Source organism: Megascapheus bottae, chromosome 15, assembly GCF_031878675.1.
Source record: "Megascapheus bottae isolate mThoBot1 chromosome 15, mThoBot2.hap1, whole genome shotgun sequence".
NCBI lineage: Eukaryota > Metazoa > Chordata > Mammalia > Rodentia > Geomyidae > Megascapheus > Megascapheus bottae.
In genome coordinates this window covers 57,565,708-57,577,876 of record NC_143523.1, presented here as the reverse complement: position 1 = coordinate 57,577,876, position 12,169 = coordinate 57,565,708, and the positions used below count along the sequence as shown (strand labels likewise).

General features: G+C 42.5%; 1 protein-coding gene across 1 annotated transcript in view; it reads right to left on the bottom strand.

The window, feature by feature from the left end:
* Positions 1-590: 590 nt before the first annotated feature.
* Positions 591-12,169, bottom strand: part of Csgalnact2 (chondroitin sulfate N-acetylgalactosaminyltransferase 2) — a 28,221-nt gene continuing 16,642 nt past the window's right edge. Inside the window, exons 6-7 of the mRNA XM_090346777.1 lie at positions 6,330-6,411; positions 591-1,801 (exon numbers count right to left, since the gene is read on the bottom strand). Coding sequence (XP_090202903.1) covers positions 1,509-1,801; positions 6,330-6,411 — 375 coding nt within the window. The 3' untranslated portion in view covers positions 591-1,508. The remainder of the gene's footprint in view (positions 1,802-6,329; positions 6,412-12,169) is intronic.

Below are 12,169 nucleotides of genomic sequence, written 5' to 3'. Positions count from 1 at the left end.
AGTGGTAGAGAGCCAACAATGAGTGGAAAAGCTAAGGGACAGTGTCCAGGGTCCTGAGTTCAAGTCCCAGTACCAACACATATACATACACAAAGAAATCTGTAACTCAGATTTCTATCTCCACCTTTCCTTTTCTCAAGTCAAAGTAGTATCTGTCTCTTTACTTCCTCCACAAAATTCTACTGAACGTATTATAATAGTGTAAAGAGACAGAGAATACTAGCATGTAGAAGATAAACAGTAATAAATACATATGGATCCTTACTAAATGAGATAGTACAAAGCAAAACAATGACAATGACGATACCACCACCACCACACACATGCACACGCGTGCGCGTGCGCGCGCGCACGCACACACACACACACACACACACACACACACACACACACACACACACGGTGCATATGCTCATCTACTCTGCAGAGTACCAGGTTCACGTGTTCAGGTCACTCGATGTCTGTAGACATAACCCGCACCCTACATTCTGGCACCATTAAATGCTTCTGTATGAACTTGTTTGCTTAAGACACTGCAGCAACTTCGACCATTAGGTCTGAACATAATACTGTAATAACTATGATTTTCCTTTTTGTTCTTTTTTTTTTTTTTTTTGCCAGTCCTAGGGCTTGAACTCAGGGCCTGAGCACTGTCCTCGGGCTTTCTTAAGGCTACAGCTCTTCCACTTAAGCCACAGCACCACTTCCAGCTTTTTCTGTGTATGTGGTGCTGAGGAATCAAACCCGGGTCTTCGTGCATGCTAGGCAAGCACTCTACCACGAGGCCACACTCCCGGCCTGTTCTTTCTGTTCTTTTTTTGAGGAAGGATCTCATCATGTAAGCCCACGTTGCTTTAAGCTCTTGGTCCACTTCAGCCTCCTAAGCGCTGGGATGAACCATGTAGGCTACCACATCCGACTTAATCAAGACACTGATTCTAACCAATTTTCTGTTACCCATTTGTTCCAAAGCAGATGCTTGGGGGCTAAGGAAGCATAAAGTTAAGGGGTTTGAGATCTGTCTCCTCTCGATCGTTGTTTGAGTGGGGATTGTGGATATGTCATTGAATTGTCCTCTGCCTCAGTAAAAAAGGATTGTGCACACTATCAACTGAAGTTCTCATCTAGAAATGGGCCCCTGTGCACGCATCAGGTCTGCCTTCTAGTCCTCTCTGCAAAACTGGCTAATGGCTACTCGCAGCCCGCACGACCTGTCCCTTCACCCAGACACAACCAGAGCGTGGGCACCCAGCACAAACAAATTCAGAATGATTTTGGGGACAAATGTCATGCTTCATTTGTTCTGGAGTGTAGTACTCTCCTAGGACTGAGGCTATGCACTAGAACACTTGTTTTTTCTTCTTCTAGCAAGTTGATCTGCTAAAGTCATCTGAGGAAGAACATGGAAAAATAACCACATCTTTTCAGAAACAGGCACAGCATCGGGGATGGGAATTAAGGCTAAATAAATAGTGCTGGTCTGGGGGTCAAAGTCAGGTCACATCATGTCACGCGAGGGCCTCACTGTTGGTCCTGTAGGCCTGTTTGTGAAGGTGCCTCTCTATCTCCTCCCTGAACACCATCATCCCCAGGAGCGAGTGGGAGGCCTCGTTCATGGCCTTGGACTGGATGCACATGCGGTACTGCTCAGGGGTCAGCTCGTCTGCACAATGCTTCTCATGCCACAGGTGGAAGAGGCCAGGCACTGGGGTCCGCAGCACAATGAGGTCACCATGTAAATATTTTCGATACAGATGAACATCTTCTCCACCCCAGCCTTTCACTTCCATGTCAAATCCACCTGTAGGATCAAAGGTGACACTGTGAGAAAGGACCCACCAGACAGGCACAGGCAAATGCTAGAATGACAATGGCTTGGTCCAGCACAAAGACACCCATATGGGGATGTGACCAGATGGCTAACTACTGTGGAAGGCCCATCACAAGCTGATGTTAAAGGATAGCTGATAGTTAAGATTCTGAGAGTGACAGGCCAGCTACAGAGAGTACCAGAATGAGGTTAGGGATTCGAGAACACTTATAAAACTTCTGTAGGATTTTGTCTCCATCAATCACAGTTAAATCCTTATCCTTGCCTGGGATCCTGGGAGCATTCAGCAAACAGATGCAAATGAAGAGATGTGAGAGAAGGAGAAAGCAAGGCACAAACGGCTCGTACCTGTAATCCTAGCTATTCAGGAGTTTGAGGTCTAAGGATCAAGGTTCAAAGCCAGTTTGAGCAGGAAAGTGCATGAGACTCTGATCTCCAATGAACTAACAGAAAGCCAAAAAATGCAGGTCATTTAAAGTGGCAGACTACTAGCCTTGAGCACAAAAGCTCAGGGCCAGTGTCCAGACCTTGAGTTCAAGCCCCAGTACCAGCACCCAAAACAAGCAAGCAATCAAAAGCCCCCAAACTACCCCCTGAAAAAAAGCTCAATTTAACTGGGTCGGTGGATTGTAGGTGATAATGGCACCAGAGAGGGGCAGAGGAGACAGACAGAGTGCAGCTAGCAGCTAGAGCCAGAGAAATCCAGGGTCTGTGTGACATTCAGGGCTTCATACAGTTAGGCAGTCAGACAGGGAGAGAAAAATCCATTAAATGGTCCAGTCAAGTCAATAGATTAAAAAAAAGAAAGAAAATCAAGACAAGTCCTGGAATAGAGGGAACTCACATTCCAAAGTTGTCTGTCACATATGGTTTTCAAAAAAACAGGAAGATAAGACTTTCCTACTGCCTATAGTAGAGCCAGATATTGGATTTAACAAATACTGCAAAGATGCCAGTATAAATAGGTTCAAAGAATTCATGCTTAAATAACAGAATGTAAGATGACAAATGTCTTATCAAATACATGTACTGAGAGAGGAAGAGAGAGGGAACAAACCAAATGGAAAGCCTAGAGTTAAAAATTATAATAAAGGAAATGAAAGATTCATTAGAGCAGCTCAACAGTGATTTTCATGTCAGAAGAGAGAAGCAGAGAACATCAGGATAGATTAATAGAGGGACTGCATATCTGATGAGAACAAAGAATACAGGAAAATGATTAGAGCCTCAGAAATGTGGGACACCATTAAGTACATCAACATACATGAAAATATTAGAGACAAAAACAATGAGAAAGAAGCAGGAAAATAGTCACAAATAATAACAGGAATGTTCCAAACACAATGGAAAGTACTAACATGAATAGACCAATAACCTAATTAAAATGAGCAAAGGATATGAATAGACACTTTAAAGAATATATGCAAATGAATAAGCAAGTGAAAAACTATTTCATAGCTTAACTCATCATGAAATTATCATCAAAATGAGAATACTTCATACCTACTACAACTTCTACAAACAGGACTTATAACAATATTTAATTAATGAGGCTTAAGCCACTTTAGAAAACATGGCAAGCCACGCGCTGTTGGCTTACACCTGCAGTCCTAGCTACTCAGAAAGCTGAGATCTGAGGACCATGGTTTGAAGCTAGTCCAAGCAGGAAACTTTCACAGTGAAACTCTTCTTCATCTCTAAGAAACTACTTTAAAAAGCTGGAAGTAGTGCTGTGGCTCAAGTGGTAGAGTACTACCCTGAGCAAAAGAAGCTCAGGGGCAGTGCCCAGGCCAGAATTCAAGCAAGACTGGCACAAAACAAAATCTACAAAATTTGAAAACAAAACCATGGCAATTCTTCAAAAGGGTAAACAGAGTTCCATAGGAAATACTAAGAGAGTTGAAAACCTTCGTGACCACAAAAATGTACACCTAAATGTTCACAGAAGCAGTATTCACAAAAAGGTCCAAAGGAAGAAAGAACCCAAAAGTCAATCCATTGACAGATGAGTGAAGGGACCAGTAAGAAAAGACCACAGGTTGTATAATTGCATTTGTATCAAATGTCCAGCAGAGGCAAATCAACAGGAAGGACATTGGTGGGGAGGAAGGGAAGGTAGGGGAAAGAAATTGGTAAGGAAATGAAGAATGTTATTCGGTTTGGTTCTGTTTTTTAGTCCTGGAGCTTGAACTGGGCCTGGGCACTGTCCTTGGGCTTTTTTGCTCAAGGCTAATGCTCCACTTTTGAGCCACAGCTCCACTTTTTTTGTTGTTGGTGGTGGTGATGGTTGTGGAGCTTGAACCATAGCACCACTCTGGTTTCCTGGTGACTAACTGGAGATAAAAGTCTCACAGAATTTTAAGCCCAGGCTGGCTTGGAACCTCTGTCCTCAGATCTCAGCCTCCTGAGTAGCTAAGATTGTAGACATGAGCCACAAGCACCTGGCTTCCACTTCTGGTTTTTTTTGTAGTTAATTGGATATGAGTCTTATGAGAAGTGGAGCTGTGGCTCAAGTGGAAGATCACTGGATTTGAGCTTAGGGAAAATGCACAGGTTTTCCTGAGTTCAAGCCCCAGGACTAGCACAAAACAAACAGAACATCTATAACTTTGCCAGGCAACGGTGGCTCATGACTGTAATCTTAGCTACTCAGGAGGCTGAGATCTGAGGATCCAAGTTCAAAGCCAGCCCAGGCACTAAAGTCCGGGAGACTCATCCCCAATTAGCCACCAGAAAACTGGAAGTGGTGCTGTGACTCAAGGGGAGACCTCTAGCCTTGAACTGAAGAGCTTAGGGTCAGTGCCAAGGCCCTGAGTTCAAGCCCCAGCTCTAAGGTGGAAGGATTTCCTAAATAGTAGCTCACTATAAAGATGAATAATGTTGAATGTATGTAGGTATACTATATGACTTTACCAGTTACTAAGTGAGTCAGAAAATCTGATATTCAGCTTCAGCCTCTCTGACTGAAGTATCCACTGTGGGAGGGAGAGACAGAGCTGCTTTGGAGAGAAAGTTTAGAGCAGACTCTTCACCACATCTGAGTTTAGACATGGGTCCCTCTGAGCTCTCTAAAAGAGTTCTTCAGTCACATCTAGGAAAAATAGTTCTTTTTTCCTTTGCTTTCAATGCTGGGACTTTTCAATAGAAAGTTAAATCAGGGTTCATCTCTAAATTAAAAAAAATGAAATTCCTTAAAGTAGGTAATCCAAGATTTATAATGATAGCAACCCACAATATTAACAGTAAAGTTACAGACAGATCTTTGTAAGTGTGCTTTGAAGCTGAGTGAAGTGGCTCACACCTGTAATCTTAGCTACTCAGGAGGCTGAGATCTGAAGATTGCAGTTCAAAGTCAGCCTGGGCACTCTAAAGTCCAAGAGACTCATATCCAATTAACCATAAGAAAACCAGAAGGAGTAGGGCAGTAGCCTTGAGCTGAAGAACTCAGGGACAGAGCCCAGGCCCAGAGTTCAAGCCCTACAACTGACAAAAACAAAAAAACTACAGCCAGGCGCAGTGGCTCATGCCTGTATCCTAGCTATTCAGGAGGCTGAAATCTGAGGATCATGGTTCAAAGCCAACTCAGGAACTAAAGTCCGTGAGACTTTAATTAACCACTAGAAAATGGGAAGTGGCGCTGTGGCCCAAGGGGTAGGACGGTAGCCTTGAGCAAAAGCTCAGGGACAGCATCCAGGCCCAGAGTTCAAGCCCCATGAGCAACACCCCCCCTACCCCCGAAAAAAAAGTATTCTGAATAATTGAAATAGTGTTCTTTTTCTCTTTTGTGCTGGTACTAAGGCTTGACCTCAGGGCCTACTCACTATCCATTAGCTTTTTGTTTGTTCAAGTCCGAGTTCTACCATTTAAGAGATGATGCAGTTTTAGCTTTTCTAGTGGTTAACTGAATCTCACAGATTTGGGCTGGAAGTTTGGCCTAGTGTTAGAGTGCTTGCCTAGCATGCATGAAAATCCACGTTCAATTCCTTAGTACCAAGTGGTAGAGCCCTTAGGCTCAAGTGGTAGAGCACTTGTCTTAAGAAAGCCCAAGGACAGTGCTCATACCTTGAGTTCAATCCCCAGGACTAGCCAAAAAAAAAACCAAAAACACCTCACAGATTTACCTGCCTGAGCTGACTTTGAACTTCAATCCTAAAAGCTTTCTAAGTAGCTAAGATTATAGGCATGAGTCACTAGCATCTGGCCCTAAATACAGTTTAAAGATAAGCATTAATAATATAGTGACACACTAATAATACATTAATAATAATGTTTTGACTTTAAAGAAACTAGTGAATACCATGTTATACTTTTTATCTTTGTGAATTCATTGTTGCTAATTCATGATAAACTCTTTTTGGTTTTTTTCTTTTTGTTTTTTTATAGTTCTACAATTAATCTTAGGCACTTATAATTTAGTAGAAAACAGTAAAATCTGATACATGTTAAGATTTAATGTAAGCAAATACAGTCACTTACTTAAAATATAATGTATACTTACCAATGGTCAGGAAATCTGATCGATACTGACAAGTCATTCCAAAGCCAAAATCACGCCAAAAACCAGAATCTTTTTTGTGAACCTTAAGGGGGAAAAAATCAATTTAATCATTAATAACCAGAACTTTTTTTCTTTCTTTTTTTTTTTGGCTAGTCCTGGGCTTGGGCTCAGGGCCTGAGCACTGTCCCTGGATTTTCTCAAGGTTAGGGCTTTACCATTTGAGCCATAGCACCACTTCTGGCTTTTTGCTACGTATGTGGTACCGAAGATTCGAACCCGGGTCTTCGTGCATGCTAGGCAAGCACTCTATCACTGGGCCAAACTCCTGGCCCTCAACAAATTATTTTCAAACAGCTCATGTGTACTATGTTCTTAAATCCTTATAAAACAAAAATATAGCCAGGTACCAATAGCTCACACCAGTAATCCTGGTTACTCAGGAGGCTGAGATCTGAGGATCGTGGTTCAAAGGCAACCTGGGCACGAAAGTTTGTGAGACTCTTGTTTCCACTTAACTACCAGGAAACCAGAACTGGTTCTGTAGCTCAAATGGTAGAGCACTAGACTTGAGCTGAAGAGCTCAGGGACAGCACCCAGGCCTACCTAGAGTTCAAGCCCCTAACCAACCGAAAAAAAAAATAAATAATCTGCACAAACAAATTTTAAGTAGCTGTACAAAGGGGCTTCAATTCTATCAGTCAATTCATGACTATAATGCATCTTGATCAATGTCATCCCTTCATCAATTTCCTCTGTCTCTCATTTATACCTTCAAGTTACATGTTCAACTTTTATATAATATACATTGAATATAATCACAATGACTGTATTTGCCTACTCTCCCTCTTCCAGCCATACCACTCCAAACCATGTTTCAGCTTCCTGCTATTCACTTTGTTAAACTGAAGAATAGGATCTTTATCAGCTGCAGTTTAATTGAATTAATTAAACTTGTGCTTGCTGGAGCTGAAGTTACTAATAGGAAAACAGTGTGGACCTGACCTGCAGGAGCACACATACATTCCACACTGCATGGGGTCAACTCTACCCAGACCCCAGGACTCATGTCCCTGCCTCCTCCTGGTGGGTACAGTTTTTTCTTTTAGTTTTTGTGCATGTCCAGGGGCTTGAACTCAGGGCCTGGACACTTGTCCCTGAGCATTTTCACTCAAGGTCAATGCTCTACCACTTGAACCACAACTCCACTTCAGGCTTTTTGGTAGTTATATCTGAATTCTATACCCTATACTGGCCCACATTTTGTAAAGATCCAGACAAGACACTTGTATTTTTGTGTGTGGGGGGCAGACTCTGGGGCTTGAGCTTGGGGCCTGTCATTTAGCTTTTCACTCAAGGCTGACATTCTACCACTTGAGCCATATCTCCATCTATAGCTTTTGCTGGCTAACTGGAGGCGAGAGTCTCACAGACTTTTCTGCATGGGCTGGCTTTAAATCACAAGCCTTAGATCTTACCCTCCTGAGTAGCTAAGATTACAAGTATGAGCCATCACACTAAGCTCAGACAGGAAATTTTCTATGTGGGGTAGGCATACTTTTTTTTTTTACTTCTGAACTAAGGGCCCTCACATCTCCACTTCTGACTTTTTACTGGTTAACTAGAGGTAACAGTCTCACAGACTTTGCTGCCTGGGCCGACTCTGAATTGTGATCCTCAGATCTCAGCCTCCTGAGTAGCTAAGATTTACAGACGTGAACCACCAGTGCATGAATATAAACATAGTTTTTAACTTGTGGCTATAAAACAAGGTAGATCTGGACTAGAAACTTTAGCTGTTGACTCTTAGCCTAGAAGAATGTCACAGAAGACCTGTATGCCAGGTTATGTGCTTTGGGCTTTATCTAGATAGACATTGTACTTCTCTGAAGAGCTGGAGGAATGAGATGTTTCGAGTAAAATCATTACGGATAAAGAATAGAGGATAGATCAGAAAGGGCAAGATCAGAGGCCAGAGGCAATAGCTATAACTAGGAACAGAAAGCTGGTGGATTATTGGGGTATATGCAGAAAAAAAGAAACAGATGGATGAGACAAATATTCAGGATAGGGATAGAAGTCAGCAAGGACTTCAAAGGGCAGGGTAGGGAGTGGGAGGCAGGGGGAACTAAGGACAGAAGGCTGCTATCCTGAGCCAGGGGCCCCGATGGTGCCACTCTCTGAAAGCAGTGTGGAGCTGGTTTCTGGAGTCCCACTCAGGGGAAGGCTGGTGGAGCTGGTTTCTAAGCAATAGCAATCTAGGAACACAAATGAAAATAGGGACATTTCTGTGGACAGCAGGGATCATGGTCTGTGGAGGAGACAAGGCTGGACAAGAGTAGGGGCCATCTGAGAAGGCTGCTATACAGGGTGAGAGAACAGATTCAAAAAGAAAATGACTCGGTAGGTTTAAGAGCTCGGTCAAGTTGGAGCCAATTGGTGACAAATGCATTCCTTTTTCCCCATTTTTTTTCCTTCCCTTTCTAGAATGTGAAGCTCCCTGACAGCAGGACTTTGAGATTCTGATCACTGATTGCTATAATATCCTAGCACCTAGACCACTGCCAGTCACATAATAGGTTTTCAATATATTTTTGTTGAATGAGTAAGTAGGTGAATCTACAGGAGCAAAATTTATGGATAGAACCCAAGTTTTGGAGCTTGAAATGAAGGACTAGGTACTGTCTGCGCCTCCTGTGCTGAAGGCTGGTGCTCTACCACTTGAGCTACAGAGCCACTTCTAGTTTCTTCTGTTTATGTGGTACTGAGGAATCAAACCCAGAGCTTCACTGCATGCACTCTAGGCAAGTACTCTACTACTAAGCCATATTCCCAGCCCCAAACTATACTCTTAATTTCTTTTTTTCCCTACTGCTGGCTATTGAAACCTAGGTCCTCAGGAATTCTAGACAAGTATTCTACCATGGAGTTACTTGCCTATTACCTGCCTTTCTTTTGAAGTCACTATACAGTTGAGTCTGGGCTAAAACTCCTATGTAGCCTAGACTGGCTTTGAACTCATAATCTTTATGCTTCTGTCTCCTAAGAGATGGGAATATAAACATGCATCCCCAACACCCAGCTTATTTAGAGCTTAAATAAAGGTATAATATTTGACTCTAGAGAGTCAAAATATAACCTGGTACAAAGAACTAAAGCAAAACACCCATTTGACATTTCAACTTCACACCAATGCTGATTTTGTCAATACTATGTCCTTGAAGGAATAAAATTGGAAGCACACACACACACACAAAAACAAACAAACAAAAAAAAGCAAAAAAAAAAAAAAACAAGTACTATGAGCTCATACTTTAGTTTCTATGAAAATTCTTCAAGCCAAATGCTGGTAGCTTATGCCTGTAATCTTAACTACTTATGAAGCTAATCTGAGGATCTCAGTTCAAAACCAGACTGGGCAGGAAAGTCCCTGATATTCTTATCTTCTATTAACCAGCAAAAAGCCAAAGTAGAGCTATGGCTCAAATGGCAGAGCACAGGCCTTGAGTGTAAAAGTTGAGGGGCAGTATTCCAAGTCCTGAGTCCAAGCCCAAGTATTAGCACAAATAAAGAATAAAAATTCTTCCAATGTTATCCAGCTAAGGGGAAAGACGTCATTAGTTTTGGTTTATTCTTCAAACTGTATGGCTTTTGAAAACTTTTCCCTAACCCACAATGGTAATATATGACTATTAAATTGCCAACTAGCAACATGGCTGCAGCCAAGTCCTAGTCTTATCCTCTTTCCACCCTGTTCTTGTCCTGAGTCCCACACTTGGTCCCAAAAGCTTAGAACTCTCTCCAAACCTTTCTCCACAATGACCTTCCTTGCCCAGCCATAATCATGTATCCCTGCTGCAAAAGCATCACTAGCTGCCTCCTGCTGGAGCTATAGTCTTTTCTCCCTCCAAATGCCCTTCCCAGGGGCTCCCCAGGCTCGGCAGGACCTGCTCAGCTCTGGACTCCTGGCTGTACTCTAACCACCTCAGGAAATTCCCAGCTGGGCCTCTGCCTGGAGCCAGATGTTTTCTCTGTGCTACTGACTGGCTCCTCCCACACACCCACCTCAGAAAGGCCTTTGCACCAAACATACTACACAAACTATCTAGTCGATCAGTTTTCATAACTTGGTGGCCTTTTTGTTTTGTTTTTGTGCCAGTCCTGGGACTTGAACTCAGGGCCTGGGTGCTATCCCATAGCTTTTTTGGTCAAGTCTGGGTTCTACCACTTGGGCCACAGCTCCATTTTTGTCTTTTTTCTAGTTAACTGTAGATAAGAATCCTTTCCTGCCCTGGCTGGCTTAGAACCTTGAGTCTCATATTGCAGCCTCCTGAGTGGTTAGGATTATAGGCCTGAGTCCATGATACAAGTTTTAAATCATTTTTTTTGCCAGTCCTGGGGCTTGAACTCAGGGCCTGAGCACTGTCCCTGGACTTTCTCAAGGCTAATGTTCTATCACTTGAGCCACAGAACCACTTCTGGCTTTTTCTATGTATGTTGTATCAAGGAATCAAACCCAGATCTTTGTGCATACCAGGCAAGAAACACTATCTACCACTAGGACAAACTCCTAGGACAAACTCCTGTCCTTTAATTTTTTTTGGGGGGGGGTGGGTCATGGGGCTTGAACTAGGTCTAGGTGCTGTCCCTGAGCTCTTCAGCTCAAGGCTACTTTGCTACCCTTAGGATAAGCCCCACTTCCTGTTTTCTAGAAGTTAACTGGAAATAAGAGGATCAGGTCCTTTTATGCCTGGGCTGGCTTTGAACCTTGATCCTTAGATCTTGGCTTCCTGAATAGCTAGGATTACAGGCATGAGGGACCATGCCTAGCCCCTTAAGTAATTTTCAATAGGTTTCATTATCCTTGGATCCTATTCACCCCTCCTTTCCCTGCTCTCATGGGTCCCTATCTCCTAAAGCCCTCTTATACCCTTGTCATTCACTTTTTAAAAAATAATTCTTTTTTTTTTTTTTTTTTTTGCCAGTCCTAGGGCTTGAACTCAGGGCCTAGGCACTGTCCTTGGGCTTTCTCAAGTATGGCGCTCTACCACTTGAGCCACAGTACCACTCCAGCCTTTTCTGTGTATATAGTACTGAGGAATCAAACCTAGGGCTTTGTGCATATTAAGCAGGCACTCTACCACTAGGCCACATTCCCAGCCCCAAGCATTACTTTTGTTTATAAGGACCAACTGCCTATATATTTCAACCTCCATTTTTATTTCATTAATTTCTGCCTCAGTCTTTCTTTCCCTGTAATTTTCCTTTTAACTTCTTAATCGTTCCCACTTTTTCTCAATATTAAGATTATACTGAATACTACTGGACTAGAACACAAAAAGAACATTAATAGAAAAGAAACTGGTCAGGGGTATGGGGAGGGAAATGGGGGCCAAAACATGAGAAAGGGTGTCAATGTCTATGAAGTAATGCACCTTCTATCTGGTGAATATAATATAACCCTTCTATTAATTACAATAAAAATATGAAAAGAAAAGAAACTGGCAAAATTCTCTTAAAAGTGCCAGGAGCAGCAATTTACCAATGTTGATTTCGTAATTCTAACAACTATACAATGTTAGATACTAATACTGGGAAAAACTGGGTGTACCACCAGAGATCCCTGAACTGTCTTTGCAACCTTTCTATAAACTTAAATTATTCTCTTAGATAAGTACAGCTTTGGCAGTTAACTGTATTTTTTTTTTCAATTGTGGGGCTTGAACTCTGGGTCTGGGCTCTGTCCCTTAGCTCTTCAGCTCAAGACTACTGCCCTACCCCTTGAGCCACAGCACCACTTCTGGTTTTTCTAGTGGTTAATTGAAGATAAGAGTCTCACAGAC